The following is a 14,683-nucleotide window of genomic DNA, read 5'->3' as shown; positions in this document are numbered from 1 at the left end:
GGATCTGCATGTAATCCATAATTCACACCAAATATTAGCTCCAATCAGCATCTTAGGTTTTTTTCAAGGGTCCGTTTTATGTAATTCAGATCTTCTGGTTTGCACGGCCACCACAAATACCTGAGCTACATTCCTTACCTCATTTAAAGAAATGATTGTATGTCAATGTGTCTTACATTCCTGTATTTTGCCTTTCCCAGTCTTCAGGTTTCTCTAGTAGAAGAAGGCCAAGAAAATCCCCAGTGCTAAAGAAAAATCACATAATTCCCAGGATGAGATTTTGTTTTCTCATTAAGCAGCAAGAAAGCCTGCTTTTGAGCAAGACACCGACTTTGACCCTTCATAAGACCAAGGGCCTCCCATTGATGCCCAACAGGGCTATCTTCTGCTACATTTGCAGATGGAGCCATAGTTCTCTCCATGTGTACTCCTCAGTTGGTGGTTTAGTACCTGGGAGCTCTGGGGGGGTCTGGTTGGTTGATATTGTTGCTCTTCCTATGGGGTTGCAAACCCCTGAAGCTCCTTCAGTCCTTTCTCTAACTCCTCCATTGGGGACCCCGTGCTCAATTCAATGGTTGGCTGCAGGTATCTGCCTCTGTTATTTGTCAGACTCTGGCAGAGCCTCTCAGGAGGCAGCTGTATCATGCTCCTGTCAGCATGCACTTCTTGGTTTCCACAATATTGTCTGTGTTTGTTGACTGTATATAGGATGGATCCCCAGGTGCAGCAGTCTCTGGGTGGCCTTTCCTTCAGTCTCTGCTCCACACTTTGTATTTGCTCCCATGAGTATTTTGTTTCCCCTTTTAAGAAGGACCAATGAACCAACACTTTGGTCTTTCTTATTCTCTCTCTCTCTCTCTCTCTCTCTCTCTCTCTCTCTCTCTCTCTCCCAGGTTGGCCTTGAACTCAGAAATCCTCCTGCCTCTGCCTCCCAAGTGCTGGGATTAAACTTAAGCACCACCACTACTTGCATTGTCTTTATTCTTGAGTTTCATGTTGTCTGTGAACTGTATCAGGTATTCTGACCTTTTGGGCTAATATCCACTTATCAGTGAGTGCATACCATGTGTGTTATTTTGTGTTTGGGTTAACTCACTCAGGATGAAACTTTCTAGTACCTTCCATTTGACTAAGAATTTCATGCATTCAATGTTTTAAATAGCTGAGTAATACTCCATTATGTAAATGTACAACATTTTCTGTATCCATTCCTCTGTTGAAGCACATATTGGTTCTTTCCACCTTCTGGCTATTATAAATAAGGCTGCTATGAACATAGTGGAGCATATGTCATTGTTATATGTTGGAGTATTTTCTGGCTATATGCCCAGGACTGGTACAGCTGTGTCCTCAGGTAGTGCTAGGTCCAATTTTCTGAGGAACTGTCAGACTGATTTTCAGAGTGGTTGTACCAGCTTGCAATCTCACCAACAATGGAGGAGTCTTCCTCTTTCTCCACATCCTCGACATCATCTACCATCACCTGAATTTTTTATCTTAGCCATTCTGACTGGTGTGAGGTGGAATCTAATGGTTGTTTTGATTTTCATTTGCCTGATGAGTAAGGATGTTGAATATTTTTAGGTGTTTTTCAACCATTTCCATTTCCTCAGTTGAGAATTCTTTGTTTAGATCTGTACTCTATTTTTTCTAATTTATTTTTTATTGGATATTTTATTTACATTTCAAATGTCATTCCTTTTCCCCATTTTCCTTCCCTAGAAAACCCCTATCCCATACCCCCTGCCCCTTTTTGCTTTTATAAAATTTTTTAATGTCAACCAAAGCCTTTATAAGTTTGGTAATGCTCAATATCAATCAGAAGTGTAACCTAATACCCAATCTAGATATATCAAATACCTTTGACTGGTGGAGACATGTGAATATCTGCCTTCATGTCTGACCCCCCTCTTTCTCTCTCATCACCTAGCTCCTCCTCTCCTTTTCCTCTTCCTCTCCTTACTCCTCCTCTCTGTACTCCTCCCACCTTAGCTCTTCCTACGTATCGCCTTTCCTGTTAAAATAAAACTTTTCTCAAAATACAGTTAGAGCATACCTATACTAATTTATGTCAGTAAGGTGCATGTACTCCATTTTTAATAGAGTTATTTGTCTGGAGTCTAATTTCTTAAGTTCTTTGTATACATTTGATATTATCCCTCTATCGGGTATAGTATTGGAAAAGATCTTTTTCCAATCTCTTGGTTGCCATTTTGTCCTATTTTCAATGTCATTTTCCTTACAGAAGCTTTGCAATTTTATGAGGTTGCATTTGTCAATTCTTGATCTTACAGCATAAGTCATTGGGGTCTTTTCAGGAACTTTCCCCTGTGCCCATGTGTTTGAGGCTCTTCCCCACTTTCTCTTCTACTTAGTTTCAGTGTATGTGGTTTTATGTTGAAGATCTTCATCCAATTGAACTTGAGCTTTGTACAAGGAGATAAAAATGGTCGATTTACAAGCTTCTACTTGCCGACCTCCAGTTGAACCAGCACCAATTTTTCAAAACGCTGTCTTCTTTCCACTGCATGGTTTTAGATCCTTTTTCAAAGATCAAGTGACCATAGTTGTGTGGGTTCATTTCTGGGACCTCAATTATATTCCATTGATCTTACTGCCTGTCTTTGTACCAATACCATGCAGTTTTTATCACTACTGCTCTGTAGTACAGTTTGAGGTCAGGGATGGTGATTCCCACAGTAGTTCTTTTATTGTTGAGAATAGTTTTTCCTATCCTGGGTTTTTTTTTTTTTTTGTTATTCCCAATGAATTTGCAAATTTCTCTTTCTGTCTCTATGAAGCATTGAGTTCAAATTTTTATGGGGATTACATTGAATCTGTAGAATGCTTTCAGCAAGATGGCCATTTTTACTATATTAATCCTGCCAATCCATGAGCATGGGAGATCTTTCAATCTTCTGAGATCTTCAATTTATTTCACCAGAGACTTGAAGTTCTTGTCTACAGATGTTTCACTTGCTTGGTTAGATTCACACCCAGGAATTTTATACTATTTGTGACTATTAAGAAGGGTGTCATTTCCCTAATCTCTTTCTCAGCCTGTTTATCCTTTGAGTAGAGGAAGGCTACTTATTTGTTTGAATTAATTTTATATCTACTCACTTTTCTGAAGTTCTTTATTAGGTTATCTGGTGGAAGTTTGGGGTTACTTATGTATACTATCATATCATCTGCAAATAGTGATATTTTGACTTATTCCTTTCTTATTTGTATCCCTTTAATTTCCTTTTGTTGTCTAATTGCCCTGGCTAGGACTTTTAGTACTATGTTGAATAGGTAGGGAGAGAGTGGGCAGCGTTACCTAGTCGCTGATTTTAGTGTGATTACTTCAAGTTTCTGTGCCTGTGCAGGGTTGAATGGTTCTGTGTGTCCTGAGTGCTCTGAATTCTGTTCTTGGGTGCTATGTGGAGACCTCAGGGAAGCTCTGAATTCCAGTCATGGTGAGCACAGGGTCACTGCCCACAATGGGTAGAGGCAGGCAGCTGAGCAGGGGGAGCTGGGGTGCTGGGTCTACTCTGGAGGCTGCATGGGAAGCATCAGCCAGATATGACCACCTGTGAGGTCCCTGGTGATGCTCCTGGTGTGTTAGAACAGGTGGGACCTCTGAGTAACTTCACTATCATGGCTGATTCTAAATCTGCCCAAAACATTTGGACCTGTTGCTTTCTTGTAAAACATGGGTGGTTTCTCTGACTCTGCAGCACATGTGTCCAAAACGTTTTGTCTTTTATAGTATACATTAGGAAGACAGGCATAAATCTGATAGGTCAGATTTCATACATTACTTCTTTTTGTTTTGTTTAGATTTTTTAATTTTTCTGTTGCCTTTTTTATATTTCTTAACTTTATACGTTTAGTGTTTTTATTATTATGTAGCAAAGAGACTATTTTTCCAATCTATTTGGGATTTTGGATGCTTCTTGCACCTGAATTGGTATTTTCTTCTTTAGTTTAGAAAATTCTTCTTTTATTTCATTGAAAATATTTTTCTAAACTTTGAGCTGATATTTTTCATCTACTTCAATCATTTATAATTTTTGCCTTCTCATATTTTGCAGATTTCTTTTTTGTTTATTGCCAGGAACCTTTTAGTATTCATATATTTTGACCAATGTATCCATTTTGTTCTAGTCATCATTAATGCCTGAGAGTTTCTCTCTTCCTTTTCTGTGTTGTGGATGAACCTTGCCTCAACAGTTGTCAGTTGTCTCAATAGTGTAAAGGCAATTTCAATGGTCTGCTCTTGGGACTTAGCAAATGCTTAAGTCATTTCCTGCCTTTATCACCTTCTGTTGTTGTCATGTGTGCTTTATATAAATGGGGCACCAAATATAGCAGTTCTCTATCTTTGTTTCCTGTGTCTGTTCTCTGCACAAGCCCCCTCTCTATTCTCAGTCTCTACCCTCATGACTGACTCTCTCTCTCTCTCTCTCTCTCTCTCTCTCTCTCTCTCTCTCTCTCTCTCCTCCCTGTCTGTGTGCCTGTCTGCAGGTCCTCTTCTGTGCCTCTATCCCTTCCCCAGTTTCTAAATCCTCTTTCTTCCCCCAAGGCGTGCACCACCACTAGAAGCAACTTTCAATCAGACCTGAACCAAAGGGCTACACATTGTGCGTCAAGATGTGCCCTTGATGAGACCCTAGGGAAGGGGGTGAAGGAATGAAGAGACAAGAGACACAAGGAAGAAGCACCAGTCTGAATGTCTGATCTAGAGCTTAAATTTTATTGTTCAGGCTGCCCTTATAAAGGCAAGCAGGCAGGAGGATCATTTGACAGTCAGGGTCCAGGGTCATCTCCTAATTGCAGAGTTCTCTAAGCCCACAAGAAATCCTAGGCCAAATTACTTATCCAAATATTTTCTCACAAGCAAGAAGGCAATTAAAACATTTCTCATCTCGAGTTGCTTATCTGATTAATATTTTCTCCCAGGCAGAAGGGCAATAAGTAAAGTATTTCTTAACTCAGGCTGTTTACTTAACTGACACTTGCTCTCAGCCAGAAGGGGGTCTTGGCTCTCAGCAGGGGAAGGGGATGTCTCAGTAGGCTCCTGCCTCCAGCTGAGGTGTTTTTCCCCTGGAGGGACCATGCCTCATGCTGAGACAGCTCTGCCACAGGAGCAACCCACCACAAGACAGCATAGTATAGAATAAAGCTTATTCAGGACATGGGGAGGGGAGTTAAGAGGGTAGCAGAGGCAGAGAAAAGCAGAGAGAGGCAGAGAGTAGAGAAGTAGAGGCTGGGCATGAGCATGTGGAGAGAGAGGGGGAAGGGAAGATCCTAAGAGGGCTAGAGAAAGAGAGAGCAAGAGATCAAAAGAGGGAGGAAGGGGCAAGCAGCCACCTTTACAGGGGGTCAGGCCTACTCAGATGTTGCCAGGTAACCCTGTGTCAGGAGTTTAGACAAAATGCTAAGAAATAACCAGGACATCCTTTCACTTGTGGGTCAGATTGATACCTCCACTGCACACTGAGTACTGGGCTATGGAAGCTGTTCAGCTTGATTACAGGAAGAAGGCAAGTCCTGTGAGGAAAGCTCAGGTAAGGTCTGGAGTCAGGTCCTGGTGGGTTCAGGGTCATTGCTCTCAGAGGGGAGGAGCAGGCAGCTGAACAGCCAGAGCTGCAATGCTGGGTTCTCCCCCAGGGCTGGGTGGGGTGAGATTCCTCTTTGAAGACAGAAACAAATGCTAATGTAGGGCAAACCCCTCCTGAGCTCTGGAAAAGATTTGACCTTGGTGTGAATGCACATTTTTACCTTTAGGAGTGGTAAGACTCACTGGCCAATCAAGGCTTCTAGGCAAACCTGCCAATCAGACAAGGAGGCAGGTTCTTCCCAGTGTTATTTTGCAAGTTCATTGTTCCTGTGCAGGCTTGAATGGTCATCTGTGCCCTGCTCTGAGCTCTGCTGTGGGTGCTGCGTGGAGACCTCAGGAAAGCTCTGAAATCTCCTCATGGTGAGCACAAGATCACTGCCCACAATGGGTAGAGGCAGGCAGGTGAGCAGTGGGGGCTGGGGGGCTGGGTCCTCTCTGGGGCTGCATGGGAAACATCAGCCAGATGTGACCACCTGTGAGGTCTCTGGTGATGCCCTTCACTTGTTAGATTGGGAGGTGACCTCTGAGTAACTTCACTGTCATGGCTGATTCTGAATCTGCCCAAAACATTTGGACCAGTTGCTTTCTTGTAGTAACACGGGTGGTTTCTCTGACTCTGCAGCACATGTGTCCAAACCCTTTTGTTTTTTATAGTATACATTAAGAAGACAGGCATAAACCTAATAAATCTGCTTTCATACATTACTTTTTGTTTGTTTGTTTGTTTAGTTTTTCTTAATTTTTTCCCATTGTAGTTTTTTTTTATATTGCTTTACTTTTTACATTTACTGTTTGATTATTATGTGGTAAAAGAACTTTTTTCTATAATCTGTTGGGTGTTTTTGGATGCTTCTTGTCCATTAACAGGCATCTTTTTGGTTTAGGGAAATTTTCCTTTATGATTTCATTTAAAATATTTTGTAGATTTTTGGGCTAATATTCTTCTTTCTCTATTCCAATCATCTGTAGTTTTTCCCTTCTCCTGTTTCCTGGTTGTTTAGGGCCAGAAAAATTTTAGAATCCACATTTTTTGACTAACTCATCCATTTTGTCCTATTCATCTTTAATGTTTGAGACCCTCTCTTCCTTTCTTGTTCCCTGGGTGAAAATTGTCTCTGTAGTTGTCAGTGCACAGGCAATTTCAATGCTCTGCTCTCAGGGACTTAGGAAATGCTTAAGTCATTCCCTGCCTCCATCACCTGCTGCTGTTGTCAGGTGTGCTCTCTATTCTCTGTCTGTACTCTTTGCTCCCTGTCTGTTTGCCTGTCTGTAGGTCCTCCTGTGTATTTCTATCCCTTCCCCATGTTCTCCCTTGCCCCAAACAACCTTTTTTGCACCTTATCTGTTCCATGTTTTAATTTCTCAGGACCTACTATGATATGATAGGTCGGGTCTCCTTGGTGGCTTATATATTACTAATATTTTCATCTGTCCATTTTAACTGTTTAAACATGCAATCCCTTTTAGTAAAATTTAATTAATGTTGCAGTTTAAACTGGTTCACTTCATGTTTAGGCAAGATGAAATCAGAACTGCAGTGAATGTATAATTCTTTGCAGGAACTTCAGTAAAGAACTGTGAGTTCATTCTATCATTTTTGTTTCCTGGTTAATTTTTGTAGCAGAGTGAGGTTCTTTTTTTTTCTGGTTTTTTGAGACAGGGTTTCTCTGTGTAGTCCTGGCTGTCCTGGAACTCACACTGTAAACCAGGCTAAACTCAGAAATCCCCCTGCCTCTGCCTCCCAAGTGCTGGGATTAAAGGCATGCACCACCACTGCCAGGCCCAGAGTGAGGTTCTTAACATGTAACTTTTGCTGTCCTGCAAGACATCGCATAGACCACAGTGGCATCCAGCTCAATGACATACACCTGCCTGTACCTCTGTGGTTAAAGACATGAGCAAATACACACAGCTTGTCCATCACCTTTGTAGTTAGTAATTGTTCATACAACTTTTCAGATGTGTGCACAGTACAGTTAATCTGTTTCCCCCTGCATATCTCTCTCAGTTGCCATTTGTGTTGCAAGGCTATATCCTATTCAAAGGGTTCAGAAGTGACACAGGAAGCCTTATATTTCAATTTCCTTGTAAACTGACATGGTGATTATATTATAATTTGTGTGTCAGCAAATAACTGGAGGAATCATGTGACTTATAAGGTTATATTGTCTAGGAAGCATAACTTTACTTCTTAGTGATGTCAGTATCAGGCTTTGTGTTGTACACATGCATGTTATATTTTAGGAAACAGTGAGTTTTGATGATGTACATTTGAACTTCACTGTGGAAGAGTGGAATTTGCTGGATTCTTCCCAGAAGAATCTCTACAAAGATGTGATGCTTGAGACCTACAGGAACCTCACTGCTATAGGTAAAACTGAATTTTCTTTTGCTTCTCAAACTAAGAGAAAAATGTTTCTGGGTTACTGATTATCATCTCCTATTTCAATAGAGAACAAGTAATATTAAGCTGAATATATCAGGTTCATTGCTGTGAAAATTCAGAGTAACTTGAATTTTGCCTAATTCCAATACCATATCATTCATTTTCTGGTACCATGTTTTAGGCTGTTATTTGGAAGACCATCATATTGAAGAACAACATCAAACTTCTAGAAGTCATGAAAGGTATTTTTAAGATAGACATTTGCAGTTAATTGATTTTCTGACTTTACTTGGAACATCTCCAATGTCACATTGCAGAAAATCTCTGTAGGTAGTAGAAGTTTGGAAATTCTTCTATTCATCCTGGTTCACAGTGCACCTGTGGTTTGATTCACACTACAGGAAAAACTAAGAATGCTATCAGTGCTTTAATGCTCAGAGTTGTTTTGTATTTCTTCAGACATACAAATACATTATATAGAAATCTCATATAGAAAAAGGAGGCTATAAGTGTGAACCATGTAATAGATGCTCTTACCATCACAGGTCTTCTCAAAGAAGTAAAGCAATCCACAGTGAGGAAGTACAACTGTGAACATCAAAGTGATAAAACCTTAAGATCTGGGTGTTCTTTATTATTAGACCAACTCTAAAATTTATTCATATTGATAAAATGATTGATCAGGCTAATGAATGTGGTAAAGCTTTCACATATGACCATTACTGTTGCAGGCATGAAAGAAGATATACTGGAGAGAAACCTCATAAATGTAATCAATGTGGTAAAGCCTTTTCATGGCACAATAGTCTCCAAAGACATAAAAGAACACATACTGGAAAGAAACATGAATGTAATCAATGTGGTAAATCCTTTTCATGTCACCATAGTCTCCAATGTCATTATAGATCACATACTGGAGAGAAACCTTATGAATGTAATCAATGTGGTAAAGCCTTTTCATGTCACAGTGGTCTCAAATATCATAAGAGAACACATACTGGAGAGAAACCTTATGATTGTAATCAATGTGGTAAAGCCTTTTTATGTCACAATGGTCTCCGACATCATAAAAGAACACATACTGGAGAGAAACCTTATGAATGTAATCACTGTGGTAAAGCCTTTTCATGTCACAGTAATCTCCAAACTCATAAGAGAATGCATACTGGAGAGAAACCCTATGAATGTAATCAATGTGGTAAAGCCTTTGCAAGATCCAGTCTTCTCCAATATCATAAAAGAACACACACTGGAGAGAAACCTTATGAATGTAATCAGTGTGGTAAAGCCTTTTCCTGTCACAGTAATCTCCGAAGTCATAAGAGAACACATACTGGAGAGAAACCCTATGAATGTAATCAATGTGGTAAAGCCTTTGCAAGATCCAGTCACCTCCAATATCATAAAATAACACATACCAGAGAGAAACCTTATGAATGTAATCAATGTGGTAAAGCCTTTTCATGGCAACATACTCTCCAAAAACATAAAAGGATACATATTGGAGAGAAACCTTATCAATGTAATCAATGTGGTAAAGCCTTTTCACATCAGAGTGGTCTCCAATATCATAATAGAACACATACTGGAGAGAAACTGAATGTCATGAATGAGGTAAAGCCTTTCCAGGACACAGTCATCTCTGAATACACAAAAGAAAATGAGCAGAGTGCAAACCTATGAATGTAGTCAGTGAGATAAAGCCTTTCAATGTCACTGTACTCTCCAAACACTTGAAGGAACACACACTTTAGAGAAACCTTACAGATGTAATGAACGTGGTAAAGCCTATGCATATCTCTGTTGTCTCCAAAGACATTAAAGAACACATACTGAACTGAAAGCTTTTGATTGTACTAAAGTTGGGAAATTGTTTACATGCCACAGTGGTTTCTGAATACAGAAATAAACACATATGAGACAGAAACCATCTGAATGTAATCAACATGTTATTGCCTCTGCATGTCCTAATCATTTTTAAAAGCATGAAAGAATTTATACTAGAAATAAACTGTGGTGATTTAAGTTTGTTTGACCCTAAGAAGTGGCAATATTAAGAGATGTCCCTTGTGTGAGATGCTACCTTTTTGAAGGAATTGAATTACTATGGTGATGAGCTTTGGAGCTCAGGACAATACAAAACAGACCCTCCTACCACTTGGCTGGAAGACAGACTCTTCCTGAATGCCTTCACATGAGGATGCAGAACTCTTAGCTCCTTCTCCAGCATCATGGCTGCCTGCATGCTGACATTCCTGCTATGATGGCAATGGACTAAACATTTTAAAGTGTAAGCCAGGCCCAATTAAATATTTGCTTTTCACACAGTTGCGTTGGTTACAATGTCTCTTCTTAGCAATGGAAATTCTATCTAAGACAGAAGTTGGTACCCCAGACTTATATATTGCTATGATAGGCCTGACTGTGGTTTTTTGTTTTGTTTTATGGAGCAATGTGGATTTTTAGACTTTGAATTTGTATATGCATTAAGTGGAACTTACTCGGCCATCCTAGAAGGAATATGGAACACATATGTACTGAGGGTGATTTGAACTTTGTGTATAGTTTTTATGATGTTTTTCAGAAGAATGTTGCTGCCTTTTGCCTTTGTCTGTAGAGTGTCCTTGAAGATAAGGTAAAGTGGTTGACGTTCATTGCACTGACAAAGGAAGTCTCAGTGAAGCCAGAAAAGCCTTTGTCCTATGTTTAGTCTCATGATGATTGTTTTGAGCAAGCATAGTAAAGTTAGAAAGAAAAAAATATAAAATGTTAGGTCAAAAGAGAAAATCTAACCAGGAAGTTGAATGAAGCTAAATTCTGTGATCAATGATATTAAATGGAATTAAAGGAAAGGTGACATTAGTACAAGATTCCACCCATCTAAACTTATGGATGTGAAGTTGGACAAAGGAGAACTGTATTGTGTTACGCATTATTATCACCTAGTTATTGTTTTCATGTGGACACAAGAGTTACCAGTATGTGTGAAGTTGACAATTGATGGATTGTGATTACTATTCTGGGTTATCATTTTAAGATCGAAAATAAAATACTTAAGTACAGGCATGGAGGTACTAGCCTTAAATCCCTGATAAACATCAAGCAGATCTCTGATTCAAGTCTTCCTGGTACAGAACACTTTGTAACTAAGGAAAAGTTTAGGTATGGGCAAAATGTTACAGCCGTATTACACAACATTCAGGAGACAGAGCCATGCAGATCTGAGTTCAAGGTTAATCTACAGACCAAGTTCAAGGACAGCCGAGCTGAGGCAGTGAAATTGTTGAAAATAGAAAGCTGCTGCTGATGTAATAGAAGGGGCCGTGTTCTAGCCCCAGCAAGCAGAGGAACTCAGGAACTTTGTCCATGTGGATCTGGCTTTAGAGGCAAGAATAGAAGGGATGTCTGAGACAATTGATGCTGATTGGCTGTAGTTAAAAAAATTAGTTGTGATGAAGAAGAAACCAGCATCACTGAGGTGAAATCTTCTGGTAAGTGTTTTCTGAGAGGAGAAAGAAGTTGTATTCCAGAGGTAGCCAAGGTTGTCCCTTGTGGTGCAGCTTGACTCAGTCCTATGTAAGACTCACCCAGGTGGCACTGGTTTTAAGGCCAGAATGTTTCATGCAGTGCGGCTGAGTCTTGGCACCAGGAAGGGAGCATGAGAGGAATGCATTCAAGACTGTTTGTCACAGAAGAACCCAGCATGTTGAAGATGTCAGTCCCATGGGATGAGCAGAAAGAACAGCAGCAGCAGTTGAGTGGAGTCAAGCAGAACCTAGTGTCCTATAGAGGGAAGAGCTGGAGAAAGACCCAGCTTCTTTTGAGGAGCACAGAAGATCATCTGTGGATCCCAGATATTGGAACAAGAAGCTGTAATTTTGAAGTTACTTTGGAAACCCCAAGCGTTTTAGATTCCAGAGCTGTGGGATACCTTCTCAGGAAAACTACTTTCAGGAAATAAAATCAGCCAAAGAGAAAGAATTGTGCTGCAGTGAGCAAAGCAGGAAGGAGTTGGAGATCTGAAGAACACTTTGACATTAGACATGGAGATGCAGAGTTTGGAGATTTCCTTGCTGGCTTTTGGTCTTCTTTTGGCCCAGTATTTCCTCACAATGGTGATTAAGAATAGTGACCTATATCCTGTGAATTTGCATGGATATTATGTGCTATATTTATGAACGTATAGGAGATTACAGTTACATGATTGGAATGATCTCAGAAGAGACTTTGAACTTTGGACTTTTAACATTTATAGTCTATAGATTTATAGTCTATAGATGATGAGGACTTTTTAATTGAACCTCACATATTTTGTATTATGCTATTTTTAAATATGGTCCCCATACACTCATGTGTTTGCACAATCATATGGGGGCCAGGCAGTGGAATGTGGTCGTATAAATATGCTTGTCTCAGGGAGTGGGAGAAAGTCATTATGAGATGTGGCCTTGTTGGAGGAAGTGCATCACTGAAGGCTTCAAAATTCCACCCAGTGCAGAATGGGCCCTCCTACTACCTCCCTGGCAGACATTCTCTTCCTGGCTGCCTTTGGATCAAGATGCAGAACTGTCAGCTTCTTCGTCAGCATCATGTTTTCTTTCATGCCTGCCATGCTTCCTGCTATGATGAAAAAGGACTAAATCTCTGAAACTGTAAGCCAGTCCCAATTAAACTGTTGCTTTTATAGGAGTTGCCTTGTTCATGATTTCTCTTCATAGCAATGGAAACACTAAGACAGAAACCCTGTGAGTGTATTTAATACGGTCAAGCCTTTGCACAATTCTCTAGTTTTCATTATCATGAATGAATATGTACTAGAGTCTAAGCATCCCCCCTGTGACACAGGACATGCCTCCTGAGTCTTAAACATGCCCCCAGAGTCCTGAACATGCTCCTTGTGACCCGGGACATGCCTCCAGTGACTCAGGACATTCTCCCTGAGTCTTAAACACACCCATTATGACTCTGGACAGAGTTCTAAACAGGCTACCTGTGTCATAGGACACGCCCCCTGAATCTTAAGCAAACTCTCTCTGACTCTGGACATGCCCCCTGATTCTTATGCTTGCCCCCCTGTGACTCAGGACATGCCCCCTTTGACTCACGACACACCTCCTGAGTCGTAAGCACACCCTCTGTGTATCAGGACACACCCCCTGAGTTTTAAGCATACCCACTGTGGCTCAGGACATGCCCCCTCAATCTTAAACACACCCTCTGTGACTCAGGACATGCCCCTGAGTCTTAAGCTTGCCCCCTGTGACTCTGGAATCACTTCCTGAGTGCTAACAATGCACCCTGTGACTCAGGACACACCCACTGAGTTTTACACACATCCCCCTGTTTCAGGACACACCCTTGAGTCTTAAACACATTTTCTGTGACTCAGGACACACCCACAGAGTCCTAATGGACATGTTTAGTATAATGAAGCCTTTGCACACCTCTGTAGTCTTCATCATTATGAAAGTATTCATACTGGACAGTGGTTACATACTGTGCTAAAGCCTTTACATCACGGGTCCACTGAGATCCAACACAACTCAACCACAGGACAAGGGAAACGATAAGAATTTATTGTATTCAAGTCACTACTGATAAATCAGAGCCACAAAATTATACTCAGAAGCTTAGCTGCAATACCCCAGCCTCAGCCCCACCCTGAACCAGAAAGTTATATAGCTTCCAAAAGTCAAAACCACAAAGTCCTGTGCCAAGTTACAGCTACATTTTTCTCCCAATCACATTTGGTTTTTTGTTGTTGTTACTTTATGTCAAATGATACAGAATGTAGGTTGTATGGTCAACATTATCACAGCCATTTGTTCTTTTGTGGTTAGGAACATGGATTATATTTTGAGAAATAAAACATGAATAACAGAGATTATTGTTAGTAATGAAGACCCCCAAACTTGGCAGACCCTTACTCCAATCTCAGGAAGTAACGGCCACCCACAAACTCACAAGACACCATACCTGGATGCAATCAGCAGAGGTTTATTAGGGAGGAGAGTTGGCAACCAACAGTCAAACAGCTCACTCTCCCAGGAGTAGAGTTTGACAAAAGACCAGCAAGCTGAGGGGCTTTTGAAAAAGCAAAAACCATAAACCTGGGGAGTGAGAAGTGGGGGTGAGGGGGTTGTCAAGGATACATAACATAAAAATAGTGGAACATTCTAGAGGAGCCCAAACCTAAATGATTCAGGATCATGTCGAAAGCACTCTGCAACCCATTCCTTCCTCACAAAAATGTGGTCTTGCCATGTCACTTGTTCAACTATTTTTTGATTAACTAGTTGATCCAATTTTTAAGTCCTTGCTTTTTGGACAGTTAACCAGTAAACAGATAGTGGTGAGATGGCTCAGAAAACCAGTGTTCAAGTCCCAGCAAAGACATGGTGGCTCATGACAAATGGATCTGATGCCCTCTCTCTGCTGGCATGCAAGGGTACCTGCAGAAAAAAGCCATCTAAATTAGCCATTAGAATTAGCAATCATCTACACAGAGAAACCTTGTCTCAAAAAAAAAAAAAAAAAAGGATTAGTAATCAGTTAACCAGTAAAGGGCAATTTCACTTAGACAATCTTAGTATTACTTGGTGAGGTAACCTGTGGAGTGTTTAACACTTGAGTTGTTTTATTTGTTATTTAGGGGAAAAGGGCAAGGGATCTATTAAGTTCTACTTTCA

General features: G+C 40.5%; 1 protein-coding gene across 1 annotated transcript in view; it reads left to right on the top strand.

The window, feature by feature from the left end:
• The window catches only part of LOC143437256 (uncharacterized), an 82,781-nt gene that overhangs the window by 42,152 nt on the left and 25,946 nt on the right, over nt 1–14,683 (top strand). Inside the window, exon 6 of the mRNA XM_076922088.1 lies at nt 8,882–9,444. Within this exon, the coding sequence (XP_076778203.1) occupies nt 8,882–9,444 (563 nt within the window). The remainder of the gene's footprint in view (nt 1–8,881; nt 9,445–14,683) is intronic.

This window comes from Arvicanthis niloticus, chromosome Y (genome assembly GCF_011762505.2).
Source record: "Arvicanthis niloticus isolate mArvNil1 chromosome Y, mArvNil1.pat.X, whole genome shotgun sequence".
NCBI classification, from domain to species: Eukaryota; Metazoa; Chordata; class Mammalia; order Rodentia; family Muridae; genus Arvicanthis; species Arvicanthis niloticus.
The sequence above is the reverse complement of the archived record's forward strand: the minus strand, read 5'-3'. Positions and strand labels throughout refer to the sequence as shown.